The sequence below is a fragment of the Dermacentor variabilis genome, chromosome 11 (assembly GCF_050947875.1).
Source record: "Dermacentor variabilis isolate Ectoservices chromosome 11, ASM5094787v1, whole genome shotgun sequence".
In the NCBI taxonomy this organism is placed as follows: domain Eukaryota; kingdom Metazoa; phylum Arthropoda; class Arachnida; order Ixodida; family Ixodidae; genus Dermacentor; species Dermacentor variabilis.
In genome coordinates, this window is record NC_134578.1 from 67,180,812 (window position 1) to 67,196,831 (window position 16,020).

The window sequence follows — 16,020 nt, forward strand, 5'->3', positions numbered from 1 at the left end:
ATCACCAATATATTGCGAAAAAAGTATCCATATCAATCGCTTTATCTTACTAGAACAGAGAGAAATAATACGGGACACATCAGTATTTTCGAACATAAGAGGGGGCCACTAGCAAGTTTAGGGATATTTACGATTACTTTAGCACTGTTCAAAATCTTGTCTTCAACAGGCGATACATTCCCTAGTAGCGCGACAAAGTGTTGACGTGACAGAAAGGTCACGACATATCTGATTCTGCTGAATGCCTACAACAAAGTTTTGTGGCAAACAACCAAAGGGTAACAAGTGCGCTTTGAAAGTGGACGTTTGCCCTTTTCTCAGTTTTGCCTCAATTCATGTCACGTAAGGTACATATACGGATAGTGTCGAGGCTCCCGCTATTCTCATTCTTTAGAAACGCTGTGTCCAAGAACGATGCCGATGTTATTGAATTGCCTGATATTGTATATCATCCCCATAAGCTGTAAGAATTATTTGTTTTTCATTGAATAGTGCAGTATGAAACCACTATTTACTTGCAGTATTTAGTTCGCTATAAAATTATAGCGCGTCAGCTGGCTATCATGCATACTTACTGAGCGAATCGTGGTAACTTAGCGCGCTATGCATGAATTTCTTGTAAAAGCATCATTTTTCTTGTTCAGCACAGCAGCTTATTTGTACTATAAAATATTATTCACAACTCTCAACATAATGTATAGTAAGGTAGGTTACATTACCTAATGGACAAGCGTTTTCGTGGCTATAAATTGAGTTTTCAGAAGCAGTATTATTAGACAATTGCTCCCTGTATTTACAGCTCTTTCATGGGCCCAATATCACAGCCATGGTGATAGGCATACCCTCTGCAGAAGACGTTACACGGTAAGCACAATGTGTTTTCCATATATTACTTAGTAGCAAATGGGAAAAAAACGCGCGGTACATATGTGTGTTTAAAGAGTCATACATGGTAGCAGAATTTGTCATATTAGTGGTGCATCGGCGCATGAATATAACAGCGTTCGTTCTTTTCCGCAGAATTTGTTATGCTTAAATAATAAAAAACATTTTTATGTGCATGTAATGCGAACAATGAATTTTATACATAATATTTTCCTATGGAAAGTCTAGGTTTGTCAGTTTATCAGGCGTTTTTGTCATTCGTATAGTGTACAGATATTCTTGAAAAAAAAATATTTCGTGTCAAGTCAGGCAGATGGGGTGTCGGCGTGAAAATTCGAAGACAACTTTTGCCGAACTCTATAGAATGTTGTGAAAAAACGCGCCCATTCGGCAAAAGTCTGCATTAAGGCTATAGTGCCGTACGCTTCATTGTTTCTTGTATACTGTAATTGTGGCTGTGTTAAAGTAAGGACGGAACTACCAAATGGGAATTCCCGTAAATGCGTGAAGTTTGTCCTGGTTGGTAATACGAGCATTCTGCTGTTTGTTGACCGCGGCTTTACCAAGCGCCATGGGCACGACGCTCATCCTACAAGCCACGTCACTTTCCTTCACCCAAATTACATCTACAGATAGCAAGGCGCCGCGCCTGTCGCATTACACCTATTGCGCATGCGTGGCGTCGCCACCTGCTGCCTTCGAAACTGCGACGCCAGCGCGCCCTTGTAGATGAGAGAGCACAGGCCCCACCTAGGTTATCACAATCCTCCAAACTGCTGTTAGCTGTACTTTGGCATGCTACGAACTGGTATGCCATGTCTTTGCCTCCGCATCTAGTCCGTAGGCCGCATACTGCTCACCTAAAGCTTCTTTTCCACTATGACGAGAGCTTTATTTTTTTCTAGAAATTTGACGAGAGTGCTCTGGAACGTGACGCTTGCCTAATACATTATCCATGGCATACATTTTATATGTTAAGCATTTAGCGGCTCCGGGAAAACTAAAATGGTCCCCGTGAGGCTGACCCAAAGTGCTATTCTGGATCGCAGCGCACTTAGACGTATAATGCTTCGCACTAGAAAAAAAATACAATCACATTTGCTGTTTGAATGAATGAATGAATAAAATTTATTGATAGGAAAGACAGAGAGGTCGACCTGAGCTAGTGTGGTCTAGTCTGCTACTCTGCACTGGGGAAGAGGGAAGGGGAGTGAAAGTATTGGGATGGATGATGATGATAAGAGAATAGGTGAGTGCTTATGTACATGAGACAGTTGCCTCGCTAGAGCCACTCGTCGAGCTTGGTGTCCTGCAGGAACTTCAATAATACTTTTGTTGCACGCATTGAAATTGCAGTGTCAGGCCATGGGCCGAGGATAGCTTCCTCCGACAGTAGTTGTCTGCCAACGCTGGCTAGGAAACTGTCTAACGTCCTTTGCTCCAGCATATATGCTGGGCAGTCGCACAGTACGTGTTGCAGTATTTCGGGCATCTGGCAGTGTTCACAATCAGGGCTGTTCGATTGGCCCATGAGGTGTGCGTAGCGACGGGTGAAAGCAACGCCGAGCCGAATCCTGTGTAGCAATGATGTTTTGCTCCTTGTAAGCTTCCGGGGCAAACATAATTTACCGTCTGGGCCAATCGTATGTAGACGTCTGTGAATGTTATTAGAGTGGGTTCCGTAAGCCTTTGTAAGATCCTGCATGAGTGCCTTGATCATGGAGTTGGTGTCGTGTCGCGAGTAGGCAATGCGTACTTCATCAAAGGAAGAGGAGGCCGATCTTGCCTCACTGTCAGCGAGTTCATTCCGAAAAACACTACAATGGCTAGGTACCCATTTCAAGGTGATCACGTGGCCACTTAGCTCGGCACTGTGATGAATTTCGACGAATTCCAGCACGAGCAGTTAGTATGGTCCTTTTTTAAAGAGTATTTTTGCGCCTGTAGCGCTGATTTGGCATCGCACAGTATCGTCCATTTATGGGGTGTCTGCGTACTCATAAAGCGGACAGCCTCCCGTATTCCCTCAAGTTCCGCAGCCGTAGATGTCGATTTGTGGTCTAATCGAAATGGTTGAGCAATTCCAAGTTGTGGGATGACAAATGCGGCCGTTGTGGCAGATGGCGTGGCCGAACCATCGGTATATATTTGTACAATCCCACTATATAATGTAAATATATGGGACAGGGTGAGCTGCTCCAACCCAATGGAGGAAACGTGAGATTTCTCCATAATTCCGGGCATCTGAAGCCTCACTAGTGGTCTTGGCAATGGCCATGGAGGTGTCGCGGCGATGTCGGTGGCCTGGAATCTTGCAGGTATAATGCTTGCGTGACATGCAATAGCTTTAGAAAAAGCACAGTCAAGGTTGGTGCTTGGAAGTGTTGACAGTAGATGGTGTGAGTGTCTGGTTAGCAGGCGAAGATAGGTTTGCACAGGTTCACAAGACCTGTATAAGTCGATAGGACAAGCCCGTGCTTCCACTATTGTGCCCTTAGTAGACGTGCAGCGTGGCAAGCCAAGAAATATCCGTAGTGCTTGTGCCTGAAGGCTCTCCAGCGTGCGTATACAAGATGACCCCATGTTAGATAACACAGGCATGCTGTAGCGTATGTAGCCCACAAAAAGTGCCTGGTGCATTTGGAGCAAACTTCGCTCAGAGGGGCCCCATCTCAGTCCTGATATTGCACGAAGAAGTTGTATGAAGTTGGTCAGCTTAGCCTTAAGCGCAGTAACATGTTTGATCCAAGAAAGACTGCGGTCTATTATCACGCCAAGATATCTCTGGTGGGTGACTAAAGGGAGCGCCGTTCCGTCGACAACGATTGGATAATGTGACATTGATTAGCGCGTGAATGCCATGAGTGCACACTTAGTTGCTGAGAGTTGCAGGCCTCTACAGCGCAAGTGTCTGCTATAAAACGCCTGCAATAATGAACATCAGAAATATTTCTCTTAGTCCTGTAATTGGTGCCAAAGAAGCATCCAGCCAATTATTGCACTAGTCAATGTCATCATTATTTAAATTTCTGGTGGCCAATGTAGGCCGGCAAGACAAATTTGGTTGGACCAGTTTTGTTAAAATATTCGACTAAGTTCGTAAATATTTTAAAATTGTGCTTCGAAAGCACGTTCATGTCTTTGACTTGCGACTCTCCGGAAGCACCAATACACTAACTTAAGGGACAGTGAATTAGTGAAAGTAAATGAGCTAAAAATGAGGTGATACAATTAGGTGGATCACATAAAGAGATCGCTAAGTAGGCAGAATATGGTATAAGGAAGCAGTAGAATTATGCAGGCAGTATACTATACAAAAGCTACCTGGGGGTCAAATGAAGCTGGTGTACGAATGCGTGGTGACAAAAGTGGGGTCAGGTGACGCTGCTATTTATTTACATGGATTATCGTGTCAGGAAGCTTTTATTCTAACCTTTGTTGAAACCTTCCCACAGTCTTAAAAGTGGCTGCGGTTGATCTAGGACAGGTATACTCAGGAAACCGACCACACCGTTGTCACAAATAAGCCAAGCTTTCTAAAATTAGGAAAAGTCCGAGCATATTAGGATGAATTGTTGCAGAAAATAATATTAATTACCCCCTGATGGCATCCCAACAAACTAAAAAACGAATGGGCGTTTTCAAATGCAATTGTCATATTCATTACGTATTGAACAACATGAAGAAGCAATACTACAATATGTCTGTTTTTCGGACGCAAAGTAACTTAAAAGAGAAATCCTAAGGCGTCGTAAAGGAAATTACCTCTTTAATTTTCGGCCTCCATTTAGGAATTATCAAATAAAAAACTGACGACACCTAAGCCCTTCTTAAGAGTTGCGAATGCATTAATCTACAATTGCACGCCGATGAACAGGCCTTTAAATTAAGAAGTCATCGCAGGCAAGCCAGCGCATTGAGACGGTAGGCGCGCTTTGTGTTGGCCTTATCGAGGAGCCCTTAGAATGCAGGCGAGAGCTTGCGCGGAAAAGGAACGCGTGAATAACGCAGGCTTCCGAGAGCGAGACCGAGGGTGACGGGGCGTCGCGGCGATGCCCTCTCCTCTCACGTAACAACCGCCGCGCTAGTGTAGCAGCAGGTGTACCCTTTCGGCCGCTCTTCTCCATCGAGGCCCGGTTTTGCCTTGCCGTTTCTCTGCTACAGAGTACAGACGCCGGCTTCTTTCGCTGAACGAGCCATTTGACGCTTTCGCATCAATATTTAGCAACGGATTCGATCCGGTGCAACAAATTTCATCAAAGGCGAGATGGACACGCCACCATGCTCTGCTCGATCGTCTCTACTGGAGCCATGGCAACGGTTCTCGTTCGCGCTGCTACATACAGTGGTTCGTGCATAACTGATAGCAGACGTAAAGATAAATATTTGCGATCTTTTTCTTGGGCGCCGTCAAGCAACAACTATTTGTCTTAGGCACCACCAAGCTATTTATTGTGCGCCATCGCGTTGCGATGCCTTAAGAGTCGCTGGTGCCGCTCCTTCTCACGGAAGGTTAATGTTCTGAAACTAGTTCAAAGCTGCGCTAAACCTTGTGGGGTTCAATGCTTCACTTTCAGGGGAATCTGCGAATTGTTTTGATTGTTCTGAATAGAAGAAATGGGCAGGCGGGCTTGTCCGCCTGTGCTCGGTAATCTCTCCAGATATGAGGCAATCACAATCAGAATGTTACAGACTAGGTCATGTCACAGTTTAGCTTTCCTCAGCATTATTGCCCCGGACGCCTTCGAGTCCACCTGCCAGGACTTCGGGTCGGTTGGCAGCTTAGAACACATGCCCTGGTGGTATCCCTCATAATGGGGATCAAATCAAGTCACCGAGGAAGAGAACTCTGCCATCAAGAGTTCCGAGCTTCTCCCACAACTCGGGACTGTTCAGAGAGCCCGCGATGCGGCGGTGAGGCTAGGCATCCGCGTACCCACGTTGGAGTGGCCCGCGGTGCTGCTCTAAGTGCAGCGCTTCGCAGGACCTGATTAAAGTTCTTTGTCTGTCTCTTTTGAATAGAACACTGGCCTCACTATGTTTGAGTTTATTTTGTGTGCATCAACTGTATGCGTTACAATGAACATACCTATTATCGCTGTTCGAGGAATACTTGGCAAATAATGTATTTTGCCGGTAACAGTAAATTAAACCTTTACAATAGAAAAACGCCGCCATTGTCCTGAGAAGGCGTTTGGTAAGTCATGTAAGAGAAGACGCAACAACAATTAATGGCTGGTGCCAACGACGTGAAATTTTCACAGCGGTTTGCTTGTTGTCATACCATTCGCAACCTTCAACACAAATTTGTCTGTGAGACTGCATTCGCATTTTATTTAAGACTTCACTATTCGACACGGTCAAATATATGTATCATGCTTATGCTTTAACGACAGGCACTGCTAATTTATTCTCGAGTGGGATAGTCTGATGGAGATATATGTTGTTCTGAATCATTCTAGTTAAGAACAACCGCGGTTGTTGCTCATACAATACAGTTACTGAACTAACATATGAATGATTTCCCCGCAGGGGCGTCTGCGTAAGCAGGTGTTTGGTGTGTTGCGACACCACGTACCCGAGCACACGAGGGTTGGACCCTCCCGCGTGTAGCCGTGCGCGGCTTAGCCGTGTCCGGGGAAAGGGGGATCCTGGCGGTTGAGCCGATGCCGGGTGTTTTGGACCTTTAAGGCCCCCCGGCGGAGGCAACACACCTCTTTGGCCTCTGCTTCACGTAGACGGCACCCCGGACTGACCCACCCGGGGGAAATCGGTAGTTGCCTTTTCCTGTCTCTCTCTCCCTCCAACCTTCGTCTTTCTGTCGCTTTCCACCTTTCCTGTCTTCTCCTAGCTTCCGTTTACTTCCAATTTTTCCAGGCAGCAAGGGTTAACCTTGTGTGAATAACCAACCTAGGTTATCTCATATTTGGTTATAGTGATAACGTACAGCTGGCGTTTGCAGGACCTGTTTTTTACAGTCCTTGTAACGTCCCCTTGTAGGGCTCCACGGTGGGTGGTTGGCGTTATCGCCGAAAATTACATTATTCTATGGCTAGTTCCTTCCCTTCCCTTCTTGATCGCCCTCACAAAAGAGGGCGCACCGAAGATGTATTCAAGTTCTTTGGTCGTGAAAGACCCAACGTCCCACGATTCCATGTGATTCACTCGGAAAAGTCAGAAACACAAGTGCGTGCAATCTCCCCATTTCTAGTATCAAAGTCTTTAACTGAGGCCCTTGGACCAGCTTACAAGGCGACAAGGATGGCAAGTGGTGATCTCCTTTTAGAACTTCATAATCAGAAACAATATGAAAAATTGCCCAGTTTAGTGTCATTTGGGGCTGTTCCCGTGACAGTAATTCCACACCGTACTCTGAACACCACCCGCGGCGTTGTCTCGGATGATGATCTGCTCCAGCTGACAGAGGCTGAGCTCCTGGACGGCTTCAGTGAGCAGAATGTTGTCAATGTCACGAGAATTAAGCTGAGGCGGGATGGCAAAGAAATTGCGACCAAGCACCTAATACTCACATTCGGTTCAAGTATTTTGCCCGAGTCTGTAGAGGCCGGGTACATCAAGCTCCGTGTCAGACCATATGTACCGAATCCCCTAAGATGTTTCAAATGCCAGCGTTTCGGCCACAGTTCGCAGAGCTGCCGGGGCCGCCAAACATGTGCGAAATGCAGTGCCCTTGAACACGCCACTGAAGCTTGTAAGAACTCTCTCCACTGTGTGAACTGTGACGGGGATCACGCCGCGTACTCGCGGTCGTGCCCCTCCTGGAAGAAGGAAAAAGAAATTGTAACCATAAAAGTAAAAGAGAATATATCGTTCAAAGAGGCACGAAGGCGGGTAGCAAACCCGCCAAGGAAAAGCTTTGCCGATGTGGCGCGTCAGGGGGCAGCGCCACAACGGCCTCCGGCGGCTGTCCGACCCACAAGCAGTGAGTCGGCAGTTACGCCATCTACCCCCATGGTGGTCGCAGCTAGCGCTGCCCCACCACCCGAGCAGAAGGGGCCATCAACCCCGAAGGTGGGCGCAGCCGAGGCTGCCCCAACCTCCCCGGCCTCTTCCAGCGCTAGCAACAGCCGGCGCAGCCAAATCCCTCAGGGAGCCCCATCGACCTCCGGGCTGGTGGGCACAGGGGTCTTGCCCCCCAAGGCGGGACCTTCCCTGGTAACTTCTCGCTCACAAGAGCACGTGTCCGGCGCCTCACAAGAGGCAATGGACACTACACCTATCCCCACGGCGCGCCAAGCGCCTAAGGAGCGGCGAGGCTCCCTCGAACGCTCCAGAAAGGGCAGAACTCCCGTTACAGGGCCTCGAAAGAGCCCTGTAACCTAAAGCATCACCTCCATTTCCATACACACAGCACATATTCACTTTCAATATGGATACACAAATTATTCAATGGAACGTCAGAGGTCTGCTTAGGAACCTTGATGACGTGCAAGAGCTCATTCAAAAACACAATCCAAAAGTGCTGTGTCTACAGGAAACACACTTAAAACCAAAACACACAAATTTTCTTCGACAGCACATAACTTTCCGCAAAGATCGCGATGATGCTATGGCATCATCTGGCGGTGTTGCCATTGTAATTCAAAAAAGCATAGCCTGTCAGTGTTTACAGCTACGAACGGCCCTCGAAGCAGTAGCGGTTCGAGTTGTCCTACTGAACAAACTCATCACTATTTGTTCGATTTACGTACCCCCGCATTACCAACTAAACAAACATGAATTTCAGTCCTTGATAGATCAATTGCCAGAACCTTATCTTGTTCTTGGCGATTTCAATGCACACAGCAGCTTGTGGGGAGACTCTCGTATTGATGCGCGAGTTCGTCTCGTTGAGCAGTTCCTTTTTTCTTCTGGAGCGTGCCTTCTCAATAAGAAAGAACCCACATATTACTCTCTTGCAAACAGAACCTTTTTGTCAATAGATCTTAGTATAGTCTCCGCGTCTATACTGCCCGAACTCGAATGGGAAGTTACGAGCAATCCTTACGGGAGCGATCACTTCCCCGTACTGCTAAGAACATCTAAAGAAAATGAATTTCCTCCACAAGCTCCTAGGTGGAAGATACATACAGCTGACTGGGAGAAATTTCGAACTCTTACTAACATCTCGCTGGCTGATATGTCTTCTTTAGAAATCGATGCAGCTGTGGCGTACTTTACAGCCTTCATCATAGATGCCGCAACTAAATGCATATCACAAGTAAATGGATTGGCAGGCAAACGGCGTGTCCCCTGGTGGAACGACGATTGTAGGATCGCTCGTAAGAAACAAAATAAAGCGTGGGGGCTGCTACGCGCCTCCCCCACTGCGGAGAATCTTATCAATTTGAAAAAGCAAAATCCCAAGGCAGGCGAACCCGCCGACAGGCCAGAAGAGAGAGCTGGCAGAACTTTTTAACAGGTATCAACTCGTATACAGATGAGGCCAAGGTCTGGAACAGGGTTAGTAGAATAAGAGGGCGACAAACATACTCCCTCCCTTTAGTAAACACACAAGGCGAAACCCTGCAAGACCAGGCAGATTCACTCGGGGAGCACTTTGAGCGTGTGTCAAGCTCAATCAATTATTCCCAGTCCTTTCTTAAACATAAAGAAATAATAGAACGTAAGCCAATCATACGAAAATCCAGGCAGAATGAACCGTATAACCGGCCTTTCGGTATTGCCGAGTTGAGAGCTGCCTTGAACACATGTAAAAGCACTGCACCGGGACCAGACAGAGTCATGTATGACATGATCAGACACCTACATACTGACGCACAAGTTACACTTCTTACACTATACAATACTATTTGGGCTTCGGGATAACTCCCATCCACATGGAAAGAAGCGATTGTGGTTCCTGTCCTAAAGCAGGGAAAAGACCCTTCCTTGGCGGCTAGTTACCGTCCGATAGCTCTAACTAATTGTCTGTGTATGCTTTTTGAAAAAATGATAAATCGCAGACTTATACATTTCCTTGAGCTCAACAATATACTCGATCCTTATCAGTGTGGATTCCGAGAAGGGCGGTCCACAACCGATCACCTTGTGCGCATGGAAGGAAATATCCGCGATGCCTTTATACATAAACAGTTTTTTCTATCGATATTCCTCGATATGGAGAAGGCATATGACACGGCATGGCGTTACGGGATCTTGCGAGACCTGTCGGAAATTGGCATCCGTGGAAATATGCTGAACACAATTGAAAGCTATTTGTCCAATCGTACCTTCCGAGTAAAAGTCGGCAATGAACTCTCACGTCCCTTTACGCAGGAAACTGGTGTACCCCAGGGAGGCGTGCTCAGCTGCACTCTCTTTATCGTCAAGATGAACACGCTACGTGCTTCACTACCACCTGCCATTTTTTATTCCGTATACGTAGATGATATACAAATAGGCTTCAAATCCTGCAACCTCACAGTATGCGAAAGACAGGTACAGCAGGGCTTGAACAAGGTTTCCAAGTGGGCAGACGAAAACGGATTTAAGGTCAACCCCCACAAAAGTTCTTCTGTTCTCTTCACAAGAAAGAGAGGCCTGGTCCCAGATCCCTGTGTAGAACTGGGCGGACACCAAATTCCTGTCAGCAAAGAACAGAAATTCCTTGGTGTTATTCTTGACTCTAGGCTCACATTCATTCCTCACATAAAACATCTTAAAGAAAAATGTCTAAAAACAATGAACCTACTTAAAATCCTATCCCACACAACATGGGGTAGCGACAGGAAGTGCCTGTTAAATCTTTACAGGAGCCTAGTTCGGTCGCGAATAGACTATGGAGCCGCAGTATATCACTCTGCCGCACCGAGCGCACTTAAGATGCTAGACCCCGTTCACCATCTGGGAATCCGTCTGGCCACTGGCGCATTTAGAACAAGCCCTGTTGAAAGTTTATATGTTGAGTCCGATGAGTGGTCACTCCATTTTCGGAGAACTTACATCAGCTTCAACTATTTTCTCAAAGTGCGCTCTAATAAGGAACATCCGTGTCTCACAACCGTTAACGACTTGACATGTGAAACACTTTTTCATAACAGACCCTCTATGAGACTTCCTTTCTCACTGCGTGCAAGAGAACTTAGCACGGAAATGGATGTCCCAGTTCTCGGCCAACGCCTAATGCCTCCAGCTAAGATAGTACCACCCTGGGAGTGGCAGCTGATAGAGTGTGACACATCCTTTGTACAGGTCACTAAACATGCGTCAGAGACACATATCAAAATGCACTTCTTGGAGCTCCAGTACAAGTACTCGTGCACAGAGTTTTATACAGACGCTTCTAAGTCGCATGCCGGGGTGTCCTACGCAGCCATTGGGCCATCCTTCTCGGAATCCGGTGTACTGCACCCTGAAACAAGCATATTTACGGCTGAGGCCCATGCACTATTGTCGGCTGTGAAACATATCAGAAAATCAAATATTCAAAAAAAAATTTTATTTACAGACTCCTTAAGCGTCGTAAAAGCCTTGAAGTCACACTGTAAACACAGAAACCCCGTAATTACTGAGCTCTATTCCGTCCTCTGTAGAGCGTATATGTCTAACCAGCATGTCATTATATGCTGGGTGCCTGGACATAGGGGCATCGAGGGTAACGTTCTAGCAGACCAGATGGCCACATCAATTTCATTGCATACAGTCAGTCCTACTGCTTCGGTCCCTGTCACGGATCTGAAGCCTTTTTTAAGAAGGAAATTGCGAAACCACTGGCAACGTAAGTGGGACGCAGAAGTAAATAACAAAGTGCACGTGATAAAGCCACAGTTAGGTTCTTGGCCCTCCGTAACAAAATCACGGCGAACAGATGTCCTATTCTGTCGCCTCAGAATAGGACACACATTTGGCACACACAACTTCTTACTCACTGAAAATGATCCTCCAACCTGTGGTAGATGCGGGGAGAGGCTGACCGTCCTCCACGTCCTCCTGGAGTGTCGGAAAGCCGAATCTGATAGAAAGAAACATTTTCCGTTAGCATACCGGCAGCATATTCCCCTTCATCCTGTAATGTTACTCGGCCCAGAACCGCTCTTCGACACTAACGCAGTCCTAAGTTATCTGAAAGATGTTGTGTTGCATGTTGTTAGCCCCACATGTTCGTAGCGTCTCCTCTCTTCAGAGGATGGCGCTGTGATAGTTCTTTCGTATAGCACGTGCCTCTAGGCCCTTGTGTCTCAAGGGCTCCTGTGAGGCAACAGTGCTCCAGGCATTTTTACTATCTCATATATTTTCTATTCTGCATCATTCTTTTACGATGGATTTTAATGTTCATAGTATTCGTCATTTGTCATCGCCATAATTTTATAGCAAGTAGATTTTACGCACTCTACAGCGACTATTTTTAGGCCACTTTACAGCCAAATCACATCTTCCACAATACATCGTCAACGTCACCACTTGTCATGGCGCTCTTTGGCCAAGCCTGGCCCTTGCGCCAGAAAACACCACACATCATCATCATTATGAATGATTTCACTAGGAACAATAGGTACCAGCCATCGAGCAAGCGCATCCTGTTTTTAGATAGCCTGCAAATTTGCCATTGCAATTAGGATGCATCGCAATTTATTATTTGGCCAATCTCACTATCTTTAGATTTCATCCAACAATGAAATTATGTGTTCTTCGGTACTATTTGTCTTAACTCGTTGAACAAAAACTACTCTCCTACGTCCTTCGTTTGAGAAGCCGCTTCTCATTATTTCATTCGTGCGCTTATGATACGATCGTACGTTGCTTTGTTTGTTTTACTTTATTTTTAATCCTCTTAATTTATACCACATCTGGTTGTTACATGTATAAGATAACGTAAATAAGCCTTTTATTGCGAAATAGGCTCCAGTGAACTTTTCATTTCACTTTCTTTTTAATTCCTAATATTTTATATGCGATGAAAAATTCAAAGCTAGATTTGTTACGATATCATTTTTTAATATTTTCGAACAAAAAATTTCGCTTAGTGAACACGTCTGCCTTGAATATATATATTAATGTAGAATGATATTAAAACACTACTCTGTTACTTTAATGTTCTACCTGGCTTATACTTTATCCAATGCTGACACTTTCATTATTCGTGCTTTAAAATGTGTGTTAAGTGAGTTTTTTCCGCCTGAGGTACATGAACTGTTTTCCATTTTAGGTCACATGGAATACTTGCTATTACAAGTGCGTCGCGGAGACGAATAACTACTACTATCAGAGATATCCTGATGGAACACATTGCATAGTAAGTGCTTAGCAAATTGTTAAAGAATGCTGAAGACGGAGCAGATTCGAGAGATATAGACAACTTTTGTTGTTTCCTACAGTAACCTATAACGTGAAGTGTAGACGTAGTAAGTCTTTTTAGAACCTATATAAGATTGAAGTGGCAGCTGAGCCATGAAGGGCTGAATACTGAGACAACATAGCGTACACGGGTTGAAGGCGGATGGAGAAACAAATGGAAGGTTGATATCAGCAAGCGTAGTTCGCATGGCTGTGGGGCTTGCAGTACTGATTGCAAGTTAAGGTAATGGCAAGCCGTATGGGACGAACAGAGCTTTGTATTATTAAGTAGAGGTATTTGTTGTATATATTTGGGGGGACATATGTCGGATTGGAAGGTAACGTTCAAGGAGCAGCAAACGAAAATTTTCAAATTTTGTTGGAAAAAATTGCCTAGATATAAAAGAAAAATTAATTGCGCTTGCGATTTGGGTAATCACCAAATAGCTGTCACTCACCTATCGCGAACTGTACGCATCTAAAGGTAAAGCACCTAAAGCATCTTTTGTGATATGCTCAAAGCGCCATATACGTTGTCCTGGATTGCTTTATAGCCTCGTAGGATAAACACCGTTACTGGGAGCTCTGCACCGAGTTCACTGAAAGCAGCAGAGTGTCATTCCTGAAGAGATGAAGAAAACGCCTTTCAATGACACTTCGTAGCGTATCCTGTGATGGCTAGTTTTCCATCTTTGCACCTTCGTGCACTTGGAGAAAAGAGCATTTTCCATCCCTTAAGCATTCAGTGCCTATCAGTACTTCGACAGTGCTTGGCTCTGACATTTTCGCTTAATATAGCCATCGACTTGCGCTGCATTGTGGAAACCACACCAGCGGAAAGTCAGCGCTGCTGCCATACTGGGTAGACATGGTGAGTGTAGGGGAGCATCATCATACAACACAAGATTGAAGCCTTCAAATGGATGTAATGGATGACTAACAGACGAATTAATGTTCGGAATTCTACCAGGGCGACAGTAAGCTCCCTACAGTCAAATATATTGTACTCTCCACCTGGGAGAATCACTCTTCTCACAGTATATTTACTAGTGTGTATTAAGAAATACCACGTCAAAATACCTCACACTCGTGTTTTTCAACTTATTTCGTATTTCAGTTTTCCCGCCAGCCTGTCATTCTTGGACGTTGCATGCATGGACATTGTCAAAAAGGTACGCATCGGTGTTGAATTATTTGGGAGGCTGGACACAATGGTATGCTCGACGTATGCGTTCAACATTTTTTGACGCATACGTTATAGAATTCCGGCAATATTGTTATGAAAGTGCGTCCGACGTATTTTTTAGCTTTATAATGTTTCATGGTAGGATGCGTCGGGTAAGGGCGCATCGAAAATCTAAATGCGTGCTACCGTCACGTCGGAACAAAATCTTTGCGTTTTGCGAGGCAGCGTGCTTGAATTGGAGCAGCCAACGCATATCGGCGTGTTCGTTGCAGCTGCCACTGCCGCATCTGCTTTCTTAGCGTTGAGGCACGGTTTCGAGGGAATAAAAAAAGCATTCCATTTAGTGCTCCTCGACGCGTTAGTATCACAACATGTGCTTCGGGCAAGTAGACTGAGGATGGAATTATGCCGCGCTACCGAACGACTTAAGTGCTTGGTACAAATCCGTCTGTGCGGCCGTATTTCACAATTACCAGGACGGTGAAATCGAAACTGCGATGTGCAATTTAACACAAACCTTAAATAACCAAAGCAGAGAAGCGCGCAACTCCTCTCCTAGATAGCCTTTTGAGGGTAGATCCCATATAGCTTTTAAGGGTAGAAATGTCCCCTTCCATCTTCGTTTGCAAAGAGGCGCCAGTGATCCTGGCCGCACTGTTTTCTTTGTTGCTGAAAGCAGATTTTTCTTGATGCCTCTTCGGGAGACTGCTTTATTAAACAACTATTAACGCAGCAAATACAATTTTGACAATTGGTAGAGCATGTTCGACTTAACACTTTTGAATTCGAATCAAGCAATGTCGGCCCTTTTCTCCGTACATACAGACTTCTACGTTGATGCTGTTTAGTCTACTAAATGTTGTGAACGCTGTCACGTGGAATGCCGAGCAAACGTGGTGCAGCATATGCGTAGCAATAGCTCACTTCGTTGCTAGTCAGTGCCAATGTGGCTAGGCGCTCGCTTTTCTTAGAAAACATGCAGGGGCTTTTTGGGCTCCAGGTGTAATAGATCAAAGGTTAATGTATAACGTAGGTATAGGGGGAGAATTAGTTTTTAGAAACGTCTAAATGAAGAAAGGTCACGTGGATGAAACTTGAACAGAAGGAAGTGCAAGTCGGTCATCTTATAAGCGTTTAGGTAAAATATCCGATTGCGATGCTGGCTGCCTGGGTCCGATAGCGATTCAGAACTTTTTTTTTCGCGATCATTTTCTTCTCTGCAGCATTCGTCTGCCTTTCAGCTGTGAAAAAAAAAGAGACACGTTATTAGCGAGTTTCGAAGCGGGCGTTTTTGTTCGCAATTAGCGGTCGCATATTTGACATAACTAGCCTTAAGATAATGTACAGTGTGCCTTGTTATTAGAGGAGACAATAATTGACTAGTAGCTATTCTCTGATGAGTGGTTAAGTGTTAAAGATGCTTTCGCTTCGGGAACGACACATCCGGCACAAAGACATTTCGCTGGTGCCGGTTGCACGCGTTCTACGTGCTTTCCCGAATTGTCGGGAGAGAGAGAGAGAGATAGCACTTTATTTACACCCGTCAGAGAGTATGGGTGATCGGGTGAGACGCAGCTCTCCCTATCACCGTCTACCTCCCCCCTAGACGTCGGCCGGAATCAGTTGGCTTCCGGCGGCGGCCTGGGCTTGACGGATGGCCTGTTTTTGGGCTT

The 16,020-nt window shown here is 45.5% G+C and overlaps 1 protein-coding gene across 1 annotated transcript in view; it reads left to right on the top strand.

Moving 5' to 3' along the window:
• The first annotated feature begins 399 nt into the window (after positions 1 to 399).
• LOC142564317 (uncharacterized) overlaps positions 400 to 16,020 on the top strand; it is a 42,567-nt gene continuing 26,946 nt past the window's right edge. The window contains exons 1-4 of the mRNA XM_075675270.1: positions 400 to 463; positions 800 to 864; positions 13,034 to 13,120; positions 14,279 to 14,333. Coding sequence (XP_075531385.1) covers positions 415 to 463; positions 800 to 864; positions 13,034 to 13,120; positions 14,279 to 14,333 — 256 coding nt within the window. The 5' untranslated portion in view covers positions 400 to 414. The remainder of the gene's footprint in view (positions 464 to 799; positions 865 to 13,033; positions 13,121 to 14,278; positions 14,334 to 16,020) is intronic.